The following is a 17,284-nucleotide window of genomic DNA, read 5'->3' on the forward strand; positions in this document are numbered from 1 at the left end:
AATAGAACCTAACTCATAGAATTGTTGTGAGGAATGATGAGATAATTCATATACCTTGTGCATAGTTTATACTCAGTAAACATTGGCCACTATTATTCTATAATCAAAGAGAGAGTTAAAGAGGATTTTAAGCAGGAGAATTATGTATCCAAAACTGTTTTAAATGGAGCATACTAAAAATTTTAAGGAGAATATTTTGAAGAACATGGACATAAAGTGTAGCAGGAACTGATGCTTGCGGAGGAGGCTTAGGCAGTGTTGAACATTGTGGATACATCAAGCTCTATCTATAGTGTGAATGGGGACACCCATGGAAGAGCATATGAAATGGATACATCATTTGGCTGAAGATGGAATTGCACAGAACACTAAAATTTAAGGGATAGTATCAGAAAAACAGAGGCCAATGAAGGATATAAAGAAGAATGGCCAGTGATGTGCCTGGTAATAGGCACAATCACAACCTAGAAATGGGTGGCAAGAAGGATGAGTAAAAACCAGGCTTCAGGCCAGGGCTACTTTAGAACTCATGATATGTCAGTTGATAAGTGAGGGATGATGCAAAACTAAAAGTTACTTTCACAGGGTCATGAATTCCCAGAAAATAATGTGCTCCATCATATTTCTTTAAGTTAAATGCCACCTTGATTAATATGAGATCTGGTTATGCTATTAGAGAGAAGTCTAACCAACATTTTTGTATTTTTTCTTAAAGGATTTTGCAGAAAAGGAGAAGTCCACAGCAAAGGCCCTGGAAGATGTAAAGGCAAACTTTTACTGTGAATTATGTGACAAGCAGTATCACAAACACCAGGAGTTTGACAATCATATTAATTCTTATGATCATGCTCATAAGCAGGTAAGCCAAAGTGGGAAGAGTCCTTCATATTCCTGTATTTGTACCTTCAGAACAGAACCGTGTGAATTTGACCTTATTTACTGTCATATAAGACTATGAGGTGAGAACATTTTATGTCCTTTTTTTCCCCTGGAAAGGTTGTGTTTTGTGTTTAAATGTTATCCAAAGTCATTTTTTCCTAGAAGTACTATACTACTAGAGGTAAACTTAGAGATAATCTAAGAGTAGACTGACGTATTTATTTTAGAATTATATTCAGTTAACCCTTAAACAACACAATGGTTAGGAATGTCAGTCAAAAATCCACATGTAACTTTTGCAGTTAAAAATTCACCTATAACTTTTGATTCCCTCAGAACTTTACTAACAGCCTACTGTTGACCAGGAAGAAGTTTTACTGCACCATAAACAATCCATTAATTCATGTTTTATATATGTTATATATATTATATATTGTATTCTTACAATAAAGTAAGCCAGAGAAGAGAAAATGTTATTAAGAAAATAAGGTAAGGAAGGGAAAATATAGTTACTATTCATTAACTGGAAGTGGATCATCATAAAGGTCTTCATCTTCATTGTCTTCATTATGAGTAGGTTGGGAGGAAGAGAAGGAGAAGGAGTTGGTCTTGCTGTCTCAGGGGTGGCAGAAGTCAAAGAAAATCCACATGTAAGTGGACCCATTCAATTCAAACCTATGTGTTGTTCAAGGGTCAACTGTATGTAGGGAAACCAGGACCCAGGAAAAGTAATAATGTCTTATTCAAAGTTACTCAACTAGTTAGTGATAGGTTTAGAATCCTAGACTAGTGCTAGGCCAGAATCTATTACAGAATTGATTATAGTCTACATCTTTCAAGGACTCTAAGTTATAGGAAATATTAGGTCTTTGGGAAAGCAATTCTCAATAAAAGATTACATTTTCCTAAGCATACTCTCTTAAGAAAGTCAAAGTTGTTATTTAATAAATGGAACACTGAAAACAAGCAAACAAAAAATCCAAAAGGGAAAAGCCTAGGGGTAATCACAGGTGAAAACATTTCAGTTTATTTACTTGAAAGATCATATGGGCATCTATATTATTAGTGTTGATATACTACATGTGGCTTCTTATATTACCTACTCTCCAAATGTGAAAAAAGAGGCTCTCATCTGGTTAGATGTTATCCTTGCTGATTGAGGTATGGCGATACTGGCAATTTAGGAATGTTAAATACCACCAACTGAGAAAAAAAATTTCATGTGGCCAAAGATTATTGCTGACAGCTGTAATAAGGTACACATTCCTGATGCCAAATGTACCTGGCATGTTGGAATGTGTGGGTAAGTCTTGTATACTCTATCTTAAATATTTATTCAGATTAAACAAAAATAAATATTTTGTCAGACATCACTAGCATTTTATTGAGTGTATACTAAATATATATGTATGTGCATATATACACATATATATGTATGTATATATGTGTATGTGTATGTGTATATATACACATATATGTGTGTGTATATATATCCTTGGGAAATGCAAGCCTGGCAAAGACACAGCCTTTATCCTTAAAAATAAGATATATGTATATAATTGGCTTCATTTCTCTGACAAGGGCTAGATAATGAGATAAACTGTTTTAGGATTGTAATTCCCAAATCCTAGTGTGTGTAACAATGACTTCAGAATATGTTAATTGTTCAGATTCCCAGAATCTTCCTCAGATATTCTAGTTCAATAATTCTGAGATAGGGTCTAGCAATCTATATTTTAAAATGAATTAAAAATGAAAAACTTAAAACATATATAAATGTGAACTAATGGCTATCACCCAACTTCAATGATAATCAGTCTTGCTTGATTTATACCACTCACCACACCTCCGCCACTGTTACATTATTTTGAAGCAAGTGCCAGATGGTATATCATTTTATCTAAAAGTATTTCAAGATATATGGTGATGCTTTAAAATGGATGTTTTGATTATTATCTAACCTAAAAATCAACAGTAAATTTTTAAATACCAGTTAGTGCTCTTGTTACCTTAATGGTCTCATAAATGATTTGTAAATTTGAATTCATTGAAATTAGTATCCCTAAATATCCACACTTTTGGTTGACATGTCTTAAAGTCTCTTTTGATATATTTTAATCTGTAGGTTTTTCTGTCCCTTTAAAAATTGTACATTTTACAGTTCCTTTCCCACATTTGGGATTATGCAAAATTCTATACACTGTTATCTTTCAACATTTTCCTTGGTTTCCTTTTGACTGGTTTTTATGGATAGGGATTTGGCCAAATTCAGACATATTTTTTTGTGGCAAGAATATATTAGAGGGTATTTTGTGTCCTTCCATAAGGAGGCATATAATGTCTGGTTGGCTCTCTTTTTTTTTTTTTGAGACAGAGTCTCGCTCTGTCGCCCAGGCTGGAGTGCAGTGGCTGGATCTCAGCTCACTGCAAGCTCTGGCTCCCAGGTTTACACCATTCTCCTGCCTCAGCCTCCCAGGTAGCTGGGACTATAGGCGTCCGCCACCTCGCCCAGCTAGTTTTTTTGTATTTTTTAGTAGACACAGGGTTTCACTGTGTTAGCCAGGATGGTCTTGATCTCCTGACCTCGTAATCCACCCGTCTTGGCCTCCCAAAGTGCTGGGATTACAGGCTTGAGCCACCGCGCCCGGCCTGTCTCTCTTTTTATAACCTTAAGTTTGATGAGTGAGTTGAGGTACTATCAGATTATTGATCCATTTGTCATTAAGTTTCCACTGGCTTTTTTCTCATTAATGATTTTGTAATGGTCATTTGCTCAAATATCTTTATTTGTATTTGTAAAATGATGATTCAAATTATTTTACCCCTTCTAACTGTATTAGATAGATTATGTCTGTAAAGAGAAACTTCTTATAAGCACCACTCCCTGTGGGATTTTATGCAGGTGGTCTTCAGGCTGAATATTAAGAAAAAATTATTCGGGGATTCGGAGAAATAAAAGACCAGGAAAGGTCTCATGCAATAGTGGGATTTGATTTTTATCTTACACATGTATAAGTAGATGTTAAAATAGAGGATCAAGATGAGATGGCATTCTTGTCGGTGGAAATATAAGAAGCTAAGGTAAGAAAATTGAAGAGCATGAGGCATCTTTTGAGAACTGTAGGAAGTATTGAACTACGTGGGGTGAATCTCCCATACCAGGTCTGCAAGCCACAGCATCTCTTCTACTCTGGAATCCTGCCTAATCAATTTCCGTTTTTTATCACTTTCTTCAGTCTTATTTCTATTAGCTATCTAACATGTTGATAAACAACCTTCCTCAATCATTCTATTCTATTCTATTCTATTCTATTCTATTCTATTCTATTCTATTCTATTGACTTTCTGTCATTCTAACTTTCCTGGTTATTCTCCTTCATCAAACAATGATTCGGTTTGAACTGTGTGCTACTGTGTTCATTGTGAAAAATCGACACATTTGGTCTCCACCTTCAGGGAGCTGGTAATCTAATTGAAGAGAAGACAAGTCAATAGATCTTGTGATACATTACTTTAAGTGTTGTAAAAAATTTATACATAGGACACTTAAAAGAGAGCACCAAAAAACTGATTCCGGAAAGAAGAGAAGATAAATGAGCTGGATTTCTTAAAGACTGAATAGAAGCTAACTGTGTACTCAAGAATAATAGGTCCTATATGGTAGAAAACCTATTATCAAGGCATGGGGGCAGTTAAAAAGTGTAATCTGTGAAGGAGCAAATGATTCACTATGGCTGCTTAAGGCCATCATCACTCTCTTGGGGATCACTTTAGAAATCTTTGAAACTGCATCCTATTTACCTCATTCTCTTTTTGCAGTGCATCTTGTCCTCATTCTTCATTTTGCATTCTCATTTCCGCCATCATAATTAATCTCACTTCTAAATCATTGCTGAGGTCTTCAAACTGGACCCCCCACCTCCAGTATTTTTCCTGCTCCACACCAACCCATCCACTTATGGCCAGATAAATCTTTTCATACAACCCCATTTATATGATCACTCTTTTCCTAGGAAATATTTAGTGCTTGATGACTGATTTTTGAAAGGGTCTGAACTACTTATTATGCTATTCGAATCCACAATCTGGCTCTTGCCTCCATTTCCAGATTTATCTTCTGCAAATCCAGAATTTCCCTACAGTTTCTTTAAACATGTCTTATGCTTTCCCACATGCTCATCTTGGATCATTATCTTCCCTCTCCCTGAAATGCCCTCTTGTCTTTTGTCTCTTTTACAGCACATACTTCTGCATATTTAATGCAGAGATTGACAACTTATATGGGATATTAAAATAGCTGAGATTTCATGGTAAACTAATTTAACACAGCATTTTAAAAATACCTTTTGCTTGAAATCTATTAATATTATGGAGAATTTTTGTACATGCTTCCCACTTTAAAAAAACACTGGAATAATTAAATTTGCTATAAACTTTGTTAGACTGCTTTCTTGGATAATGTTGAAATACTTCCATTTAAAAATTTATTTTAGCCCAAAATATTTTGAAAATTACCTCAATTTTGGATGAAGCTGAATTTAATATCTTTCTTTTAAATAAAACTGAATTTTATATAAAGGAAAAGGAATTATGCACTGAAGTAAATCATGCAAAAGTATATATTTTTTTTCAAATTTCAAAGCTAAATTTGTCCATTTGGTTCTTCTTTAAGAGCTCTTCTTGATTGTGATGATGATTATAATGGTGGTGGTGGAAATTTGGCTATTTTTTGGCCTGAATAATGTGAACAGTTGCCATAATTTTATTTTCCATGTAGGTACAGATGAACTAACTGGCTGCTTCTGTTGAACTTCCAAAAATATGCTTTTTTTGGTACACTTAGAAGTAAATTCAAACTCTCATGAAATCCATTCTATTACTCATCAATAGAACATCTTAGATCTGATAACGAAATAATTTTTGAATACTCTTCTCTGCTTTTCCTTCATTCATGTATACTTACTCAGGATCCCACCACTTAATAAGTACCTTCTGAAGCATTTGTTGTTGTCTTCTATCAGCATCATGTGTTTATTTTATCACAAAGACTATATTTTTCATGGTTATATTGTAATTCTAGATGAGTAAGTCAACACACAACTTCAAGAAATAAAGTAAAAGAGTATGTGATACATATATTTAAATAAATTCCATTGGAGCTTTAAAAATATTTTTCTATAATTCGAACAAAAAGTAAGATTGATTATTTATTTATTTATTTATTTATTTATTTATTTATTTATTTATTTATTTTTGCCTCATGGCACTCCAGTATGGGCAATCCAGAGTGAGACCTGTCTCAAAAAAAAAAAAAAAATTAAGGTATTTTCTTAGGTATTATTTGTAGAGAAAGACAGCTCATCAAAAACAAACCTGATTTTTAAAATTTCTTCAATGAGGAAAAATAATGAATTTCTAGCTTTGACAAGTCATACTATATATCGCTTACATTTTTTGAAACAACTGAATATCTTAGCTATTGCCTTGTACTTAAAATTCGGTGTAAATGTTGAGTATTGTTCCTACTGCAATTCGAATGTGTATACAAATTATAATCACTTAGATAAAGACAGAACTGTAACTATTAATATAGGTAGCATGTCAATAACAACTAATTCCTTTTGAGACTACCTACAAGTCATAATCTCTTTCTCAAGATTGTTAGCTGCAAATGTATTACTGGAATGAATAATACACATCCTCACATGCAGCAGCAGTCTATCCTGCCTCAGGGACTTTCTGACTCATCTCAATTTTGAAAAAACAAATGAGCCAGATCCCTGTACAATTAACCCATAAAAATATCTTTAATAATAAAAACAAATCCACTTTGAAACCCTCCACATGTGACACTTAATCCTTCTAATCTCCATTTGCTTCACAATAGGATTTACTTTTACGCAGAAGGAGTTGTTCACTTGTCAAGCCCTGGATTTGAACTCCAATGGATTCATTGTTTAAAATACTGTTTCGGATTCACTGCATCTCTACTTACTCTGGATAACATATTCAAAACAGAGCTACCATTGTCATCTTGACTTTAAGAGGAAAAGATCCCAAAATTGATAAAAGAATTTAATCTAATTACCTTTTTTGTTTCTGCAATTTGATTTATATTTTCCCCAAATACTGCCCAAATGATATACAGTATGTGTAAGTTATTAGTACTCTAAAAGTGGTAACAAAATGTCAAAGTGTAGATGATTCGTGGGGTCAGCAAGATTGAAGAAATAAAGACTGGAGTGCCTGGAATGAATACTTTCAGTAGCATAAAATAATACTATCTCCTGCTCCGTTTTGCATTCTGTAAACCAAGATTTCTGGTAAAGTGTGTATGTGTGTGTGTGCGCGTGTGTGTGTGTATCCTGGAATCACCCAGTAGTTTCAACCTTTATTAGCAGAGAAGTACGAGACAAAAGAACCAAAGGTGATCTTAGCTTCCTGCTCATATTTAACTCTCCCAAATTACTGTCTGTATCTTACCTAAGGCTTTTTGATCTCAAGTTTCTCCTACCTGAAAATAAATTAAAAATTCTGCATTCTGGCTCCTTCTGACTTCCAAATATATCAAGTAATTTCCTTCTACCTTAGGGCACTGGCTATAGCTGACTTTTCTGTCTGGAAAATTCTTCTATCTGACCTTCAATGTTCTCATTCTCTTCATTTGTGTCTCAGCTTAAATGTCACCTCTTCAGTAGGACACTTCTCTTTTACCTTAAGTATTCAGTTACCAGTTTTCCAGTTCTAATATCTTGTTGCTACTATCAGTGGGGGTGTACCTTTAATGACTCTCCAGAGCCAGCTGTTCAATATTTGAGAACTTTGTGAGCCGGTTGTTCCCACTGGTAGATTGAAATCAGCCACAATGGGATATCTACAAACAGTACAAGTCAGGGTTTTCTGTGTTTTATTTGGTTTTTCTAAAGAGTTGATAATCCAGCAGAAAACTGCTTATCACTCTTTAAAAAGAAAAAAAATACTTTTTAATTTTGTCATCATACTCCACTCCCAGCTATTAACCTCATAAAGGGAAGGGCATTCTATTAGCCACTGTGTCTCTAGAACTTAGAGAAATTTCTGGCACATAGTAACATTCAATAGATTTTTTAATGAATAAGTAGCTGAATAACTTAGTTTTTAGAGTAGACCATTTCATTCTGTCCTACGTCAATATATTGACCTATCATTGACTAATCATTACTTAAGTGAACAGAGTAAATACTGTGGTAAACATATGGGGTGGCTAATCTCAAGTTATTTGTGATTATTGAACAAAAGGTGTCATGAAAGCACATTTTTATAATTTAAGAAAATATTTGATCCCATATTAATGTTGACAAGGTGTGCCACCCTAATATGTTCAGACTTGACTTTGTGGAATATTACTAATCTTCAAGGACTTTTAAGCAAGCAAATGATATGACTAGATTTGTGATTTAGAAAAATAATCCTAAAAGCAGTTTATGTTGGTACACAAGAAGGAGAGCTTGGCTCTGTGATCAGATAGGCATTCAAGAGTTCAAGAAAGACAATAGGAGTCTTTATAACAATGACAATGAAGGGAAGAGAAAGGGATAGATTCTAAATTTGTCAATGGATTACAAAATGTGAACACATGTTTTGCATAACTAGTAATCAACTAATACAAATTTGAGGAGATTTTAAAAGGTAAATTTGTCAAGCATGAAAAGAAGAATCATACCACCCGGTGTTGACAAGGTGTGAGAAAACATTGCTTATGAGGGTGTAAATTGTCTTAATCTTTCAGCGTTCCACTCTTGATTATTATGAAAAGGCTTAAATGTCAATTTTTCCTATTAACAGTTCCATTTGGCTAGTATCCTAGGAAAATAATCAGATGAATTTCAAATATTTATGTACAAGGGTATTTAAACTAGAAAAATACTGGAAACAATCTAAATGTACAATGAAGAGAGAGTGGCTAAATTATGGTGGACTTAAACTGGAGTAATGTGCTAGAATTAAACTTATGTTTTGGGTCTATTTTTATGTAAAATTTAATTATTAAAAGTTATTGGATAATTATTTATATTAAAAATCAAGAAATATAGAAGTGTAGAAAAATATTTAAAATTATTTAGTAATAATTTGGTTCACATCTTTCAGATAAGTCTCTAAATGTTTACTATCCAATCACAAACTTTGATGTAACAATATAAAATGTGGTTATGCTATACATAGTATTCTGTCTTCATATATTTTCACTTAATGTTTTATCTCACAAGCCCATAGAGATCTATATTTTATTGTGTGTTAAATAAATACTCAGAATTTACATTATTGTGACTTGTAAATATTTTTCCAACTGAACTTCATAACATACTATGATGACTTTATGAGTCTATCTTCTTTCTTGGCAAGTATTTTTTCCTGGAGTTAGAAATTGCTTTACTAACTAGAAAGTCATCCAAAGGCAAGTCATTCTAGAATGTTAATGTGTTAGGGGTATTTCATCAATATTGCATCACTGCCTCTTACTCATTCTTTCCTGAATTATATACCATATATAAGAACAAAGTTTCACTACAAACATCACATAAGTTAGATAATCAATCAGTCCTTTCTCCCTCTTCCCTTACACATATATAGTAAAGGCCTCCATCTTTCTGCCCCAATCCTGACAATTTGTCCATCAGGTCAGTTGCATAGCTATTATTCTAGGACTTATTTTCACCATCATTTTGTAAATGCTTTTGCTTCTATCCTGGAATATACTTCTTGTTTCTATGATCCCATGGCTTTCTATGTTTTCTTTATTTCCTTATTTTGGTGGAACCTATCCTCTAGGGCTTCCTAACAAAGGATACATATGATATAAAATTTGGGTATCCGTTTCTATCAGTAAAAGTAAATGTGTTTATTCTACACTCACAGTTGATTTATTTTCAAACTGAGTTGCAGTTTTCAGTTTTATTGTTGAGAAGCTATATGCCATCTGGTATCCTAATTGTTTCTTTCAGGAAACTTTTAAACTTTTCATCATTTCTTCCTACAACAAAAATTGGTCTAGTGCCTTCTGTATGCCCAGCACCATTCCAAATGCTGGAGATTCAGTATGGAGTGAACCAGACAATCATCTCCATCCTCGTGGAGCTAACATCATAGAGAGTATATAAAAAATAAAGTGAACATAGAAAATAAGAAAAACAGATATCATATGTTCTATATGCTATGGAGAAAAATAAAGAAGTGAAGTGTATAGAGAATACTGTGGGGTAAATAGCATTTTAATTAGGGGTTTTAGTAAAGATCTTAATTAAATAGCAATTATGAACAAGGGCCTAAAGGACATGAGGGAGCAACCCATAGAGCCATGTCTCTGAAAGAGAGTGTTCCACACAGAGGGGATGCCAAATGTCAAGTTTGGGAAGTAGGGCCATTTAGTGTTCCAAATACCCCTAACACATTAACATTCTAGAATGACTTGCCTTTGGATTGCTTTCCAGTTACTGTGCAGGGCATTCCATGAGATCTCTCAGTAGGGAAAAAATGTCATTTGTTTTAGAAAAGTGGTATTTTAATATTGTTTCTTTGATAATATCTTCCTCTACAATCTATTTCTGTTTCCTTTCAAAATCTGAATACACAATTAAAAGACAAAGAGTGTCATAGTTCACAAAAAAGACTCAACTCTGAGATGTCTACAAGAAACCTACTTCAAATATAAAGACAGATTAAAAGAAAAGTAATAGAGAAACATACAACATGAATACTAGCTGGAAGAGCAACATTAATTTCAGGCAAAGCTGAGTTGAGAAGAAGCAAAATTTTCAGAGATAAAGAGGAACATTACATAATGATAAAGGAATTATATCTCTAAGAAGATATAACAATCTTTCATGTGTATGTATTTACCTAACAACAGAGCATCAAAATAATGTGATGCAAAACCTGATAGAAATGCAAAGAGAAACAGATGAATCCACTGTTTTACTTGGAGATACCAATACCTCTTTGTCAGTAACTGACAAATCTAGCAGGCATAAAATCAGTAAGAACATAGTTGAACTGAACAGTCCCATCAATCAATTGAATCTAATTGATACTATAGAATACTTCATCGAACAGCATAAGAGTACACATTATTCTCCAACTCACATAAAACATTCACCAAGAAGGCTAAATTATGATTTAAAAATACACTTTAAAATTTTTAAATAAAAAAGTCATACAAAATATGCTCTCAAATCACAATGTAATTAAAGTAGACACCTGTAATAAATAGTTGGAAACTCTCAAAACCCTTGGATATTAAAAACACATGAATTAAATAAGTATCAAAAAAGTAAAAATATTTCAAGTCAAATGAAAATGAAAATGAAAATATATCTTAGTAAAATTTGTGGAGTGTGGCAAAGAGTGTTTAGAAAAAAATTATAGTGTTGAATGTCATATTGAAAAAAGAAGAAATATCAAAAATTGATAATCTAAGCTCTTACCAAAAAAACTGCAAAAAGAATAGCAATTAAATTCAAAGTAAACAGAAGAGATTAAAAATTAGAGCAGAAATCAATAACACTAAAAATAAGAACCAATTGAGAAAATCAATGAAACTAAAAGCTGGCTCTCTTAAAAAGATACAGTTGATATATGTTTAATCAGGTTAACTAAGGAGAGAGATAGACATGGGGGATGAAGAGAGAGAGAGACAGAGAGAGAGAGTTAGGATAATAAATAGTATAAGTGACTCTATGCCCCCAAATGTGAAAACTTTGATGAAATGTCAATTTCTTAAAAGACACAATCTATCAAAACTCATACAAGAAGAAATAATCTGAATATTAAAGGAGAAAACCAAAGTTGGTGAGCTAACACGATCCAGTTTCAAAATGTACTATAAAACTACAGTAAATAAGAGAGTATAGTATTGTCAAGAGAATAAATAGATCAACAGAGCAGAGTAGAAATCCCAGAAATAGACGTGCACTAATATAGTCAACTCCTACTCTTTGACAAAGAAGTAAAGGTAATTCAATGGAGAAGATATTCTGTTGAACAAATGGTGCTGAAACACCTGGACATCCACATTCATCTGATTTTCTATAAGAAGCTACAGGACTTTTCCTAATTGTACATTATTCAATCATTATAGTTTGTATGTAGTGGTATCTCACTGTGATTTATTTATTTTGATTCCTCCAAAAGCTAATAATATGGAACATACTTTCATTTGCTTATTTGATATTTACATATCTTCTTTGGTGAAGTTTCTATTCACAAATTGTGCTAATTTTTCTAACATGGTTGCTTGCCTTATTGTTTAAGAATTTTTAAAGTTCTTCATATATTTTGAATGCAAATCCTTTATGAGATACAAGATGTATAAATATTTTCTCCCAAGATTGCAAAATGTTTTTATATTTCTCTGAATATTGTATAATTTTAGTTTTCTAATGTAGGTCTATGATCTAATTTTGAGTATTAATTTTTGTGCATGGCGTGAGGCAAGGGTCCAAGTTCAATTTTTTTCATATAGATACCCAGTTAGTCCAACATAATTTGAGGGAAATGCTATTTGTTTCTCATGGATTTACTTTGGAAGCACTGTTTGAAGACTATTATTCATAAATGTATAAGTTTATTTCTAGATTCTCTATTTCATTACTTTGACTTATATGTTTATGCTTATGCCAGTACCACTCTATCTTATTTGCTGTAACTTTATAGCAAGTTTTGAAATTAGATAGTATGGGTTCTCCAAATTTGCTCTTGTTTTTAACAATTGTCTTAGCGATTCTAAGTCATTTGAATTTTGATATAACTTTTGGATTCTGTTTGCAATTTCTAAAGCAAACCTATTGGATTTTGATAGAAATTGCACTAAATTTAGATTAATTTGATGTAATTTTAATCCTTAATCATATTGAGTCTCCCAATTTATACATATATGTCTATTTACTTAAATTGCCTTTAATTTATTGCAGAAATCTTGTGTAGCTTTTATTTTACACATTTTTTCTTGTTAAATATATTGCTACATATTTTAGTGATTTTTTATGCTGTTTGAAAGGGAATTTTAACTTGACTTTCTGATTGTTGCCACTACATGAATATCCAATAGGTTTTTTATATTAATATTACTATATTAATCCTGTAATTTTGTTCAACTTGGTTGTAAATTCTAGCGTCTTTTTTGTTAGACTTTTAGGATTTTATGTATATAAGAACATGTCATCTGCAAATAAAGCCAGTCTTCTTTCTTTTTGAGCTATATGTCTGCACTTATGTTGTTGTTTCTCGCACAGAATTCCAACGTGTTTTTGAATAAAAGTTACAGAAATGGCCATTTTTGTGTTCTGAAGCTTAGGTAGAGATAATTCTTTTGGCATTGAGTACGATGTTAGTTATAGGTTTCTTAATAGCTATCCTTTATGAGAATGAAAGTATTTTTTTACTCCTAGTTTATTGAGAGGGTGTTTTATTTATTTTGAAATTATAAATGGGATTCTGTTTTGCCAGATGCTTTTTTTTTTTTTTTTGCATTTACTGGGATGAATATGTGGTGCTTGCTCTTTATCGTGTTAATGTGGTATAAGATATTAATTGATTTTTTGGATATTAATTCACCTTTGCATTTCTGGAGTAAATCTCACTCATGGTGTATAATATCTTTTTAGAATTTATAGGATTTAAAATTGATGACGATTTGTTAAGGATTTTTGTGTTTATGTTCATGAGAGAAATATAGCTCACTTTCTTGAGATGTGTGTAGGGGGTCGGTATCTGAACACTAGAATTAGAAATGAGTGGGAAATGTTTCTTGCTCTCCCAATTCCTGAATTTCTGTAGAGTTCTTATTCATTCTTTAAATGTTTAATAGAATTTACCAGTGAAGCCACTTTTAGTTACTCATTTCTTTACTTAATGAAAATTTATTGAGACCTTTCTATTTCTTCTTGGCTTGTACGTATTGTCCAGTTAATGTATGTTGTCAAAGTTGTTGGCATAAAATTATATACAATATTTTCTCATAATACTTTTAATATACCCTATCTAATATCCCCTACATTATTTGCTTTTGGTGACACGTGTCTTCTCTGTTTTTCTCAGTAAGCCTAGCTAAACGTTTATGGACATTAGTCATCTTTATAAACAAAACCTTTGTTTTCATTTATTTTCTACTTTTTAAAAATCTACTTGAAGTTGATTTCTGATTTCTCTTCTGACATGTATAATATACTTTATCTTTATTTTGTGTATAATTTATTCTTTTTAAAGTTTTATTTGCTTTCAAACAATCCTGAACCCTTAGAGTAACTGTTAATATAATAATGAATTTCTTAAAGTAATTCTGTGGGAACCAATAAAATTGTGCCAGAGCACACAGACATGTGGTTGTCTGACTTACTCAGAAAGTAACTCTGAACAGAAAAATAAATATATAGTATATTTTTTTATGACATCTTCTTTTGATATTTTACAATCATGAATTTGATATTTTCTTGAGAAGTATTGATTATAGCCATTTTGTTTGCATTTTAAAGGTGTACTTACATGGTTTGGTCATATTATGAAATAAATGAAGGCCAAATAAGCCTACCTCAGTGTAGGGGTGGGCTTCAGTTTGAGGGGTAGGCTGGAGGAACACTGAAAAACAGAGCCAAGTTTTTTTTTTTCTTTGAGATGGAGTTTCACTCTTGTTGCCCAGGCTGGAGTGCAATGGTGCGATCTTGGCTCACTAAAACCTCTGCCTCCTGGGTTGAAGTGATTCTCCTGCCTCAGCCTCCTGAGTAGCTGGGATTATGCCACCATGCCAGCTAATTTTGTATTTTTAGTAGAGACGGGGTTTCCCCATGTTGGTCGGGCTGACTTCAGGTGACCCGGCTGCCTCTGCCTCCCAAAGTTCTGGGATTACAGGTGTGGCCACCACTCCCAGCCAGTTTTTTAAGAAGTAGTTTTGTATCTACTCCAGTGCGTACAGTAAAAGCCTCAGCATTTTCCTCAATGGAGTGTGAATCTATTAATTTTAGACATAATGTCATACCTGTTTGCAAAAGGGAGCTAATTCTTCAACTTAGGCAAAAAGCCATGCAAGTAATCATTAGGGGTTTTAACTCAATATAATTTTTTGACTTATATTCCAAGATAAGCCTAGCTAATATAATGAGCTTGTTTTTAAATAGAAATATTAAATATATGGCATTTAATTGTTGAAGTGTATATATGTTAAATGATCTGTTTCTTTTGAATTATACTTCTGTGATATTCCCTTTTCTTTTTTTATTGTGGTCAACTCCCTTTTCTTTCATAATAGTTAGCCAAATGGGAGGAAGTGTATTAAATTGACTGCTACTCCATACCCAGAGTCTTTACCCACTCTTAATATCAAACTAGATTCTAACTCTAGATGTAATCTACTTTACCTCTTTGAATAGTAAATGATACCTACTATATAAGATTTCCATGAAATTAAATACCACCTGTGATGGTTAATATTAAGTGTCAGTATGACGGGCTAGAGGGATGCTGAGATGGCTGGTGAAGCAGTGTTTTGGGGTGTGTCTGTGAGGGCGTTTCCAGAGGAAATGGTTGTGTCATGCAGGACCAATAGAAACAAGCAGATGAAAGCGAGGGGTTTCTGTCTCTTTCTCTTTCTGTTTCCTCCTCTCTCCCCACTCCCATTTCTCTCTCCCCATTCCATAAGGAAATATCTTTCTCCCCCTTTCCTTGGGCATCAGACTGCAGGTTCTTTGGCTCTTGAACTCTGTGACTTGAATTCGCAGCCTCCTAGGGTCTCTCAGGTGTTCAGCCTCAGAATGGGCGATGCACTGTTGTCTTTCCTGGTTCTAAAGCTTTCAGACTTGGACTGATCCATGCCACTGGCCTCTCTGGTTCTCTACCTTGCATATGGCCTCTCATGAAATTTCCCTGACTCTGTGAGCTCATTTCCCTAATAAACCCTCTCTCATATTGGTTCTGTCTCTCTGGAGAATTTGGACTACTACACTGTCATAAACTCTCTCAATGCAGTGCTTAATCCAATGAATACTTCTATAGTAAAAAATATATTTTTTAATTTTTATTTTTTAATCTGCATGTAATTGTATCCTTATCTTTTTATTCTCTATGACAGCATCCGTTTTCCAGTTTATCCAATATCATAAAATGACAAAACAAAAAGTAAAAATATAATCAAACCTCTCCTCACTCAACTAGAAATTTCTGTTTATTTTGTCCAGGGAAATATAAAATGATCTGAATCTTAAAGAACCTTATAAAACCTTTAGGTATTAACAGAGGCAGGAGTATACTGCACTTTCACATACTAGATTATTGTCAAGTCTTCTCCATAAAGTCAAAAGCTAAATGGAAGTAAATGAAAAGAGACTTTCCCACAAAGTAATGGTGGTACACATGGACTAAATCCACATCAAAAGTCTGAGTTACCCTCCACTTTAAATAATTCCATATGTTTCAAACATAATTAAGGAAACTGGAATACATTTGAGATTCAATTTTGAACAACTAATATGTGTTAAATTTGAGCAGTATAAAAGCGGCCCTTTGCAAAAACATTCTGGATCCAGATATATATTTGAAAAAAGGAACTTAATTGGCTATAATAAAAACAGTGATGATCACTTATTCTTTAGGATAGTTTTTTAAAAAACAGTTTGAGGATGAAATATATTTGCTTTCTGCAGGCAAAACCTGATGACCATATTAATTTGGGCCCAAACTGTTTTTTTCTGAGGAATGTAACAATTCACTAAACTGAAATAAAATACTCTTATTTAAATGCTTCCCACAATGCCCTTGTACTCAGAATATTTAGAAATAGGTAGTAAATAAATGTGTATCAAAAAATAAAGTCTATTAACGTTAAAATAAGATAAAAAGAAAATTTTAAACTAATTTCATATCAAAACCACCCATCAAGACCATATTCTTTATGTATTTTTTGTGGGAGGAACCATATATCTATTTTCAAAGTTGATTCCCAAATTTTTGTAGCTTCTCAAATACACATCAAGTTATAATGCTAAGTAGGTGTAATAATATTTGTGAATGACCTCAGCAGGTAAATTTTTATTCTTACTTGGCCTCCATATTTGATTAAATTTAGTCAACATTTATTTAGCTCCTACCATTTGCAAAAATCTGCCTAAAGTGATTTGAGGAGAAAACCAAAGTAAGATATGCCTCTAGTCTTCAGGAAGCTTCCATATGCACAGTGACCAGATATCCAGATTTCATTTGGAAACCAGTAGACTCTTGAGCATGTGTAATGATTCCTAGAGTGGTGAGGTGAGATGAGGAGAGCATGTAAGACAAGTATACCTGTAAATCTAATATATTGAGTCAACTGTTATGAAAATTATAAAATTCCCCATGGCGATTAAAAAAAGAGAAAATAAGATCAACGTGCAAATCATTAATGGAC

At 32.9% G+C, this 17,284-nt stretch overlaps 1 protein-coding gene across 1 annotated transcript in view; it reads left to right on the forward strand.

The window, feature by feature from the left end:
• Positions 1-17,284, forward strand: part of ZNF804B (zinc finger protein 804B) — a 568,262-nt gene that overhangs the window by 460,978 nt on the left and 90,000 nt on the right. The window contains exon 2 of the mRNA XM_003896356.5: positions 716-859. Coding sequence (XP_003896405.3) covers positions 716-859 — 144 coding nt within the window. The remainder of the gene's footprint in view (positions 1-715; positions 860-17,284) is intronic.

The sequence above is a fragment of the Papio anubis genome, chromosome 4 (genome assembly GCF_008728515.1).
Source record: "Papio anubis isolate 15944 chromosome 4, Panubis1.0, whole genome shotgun sequence".
Classification (NCBI taxonomy): domain Eukaryota; kingdom Metazoa; phylum Chordata; class Mammalia; order Primates; family Cercopithecidae; genus Papio; species Papio anubis.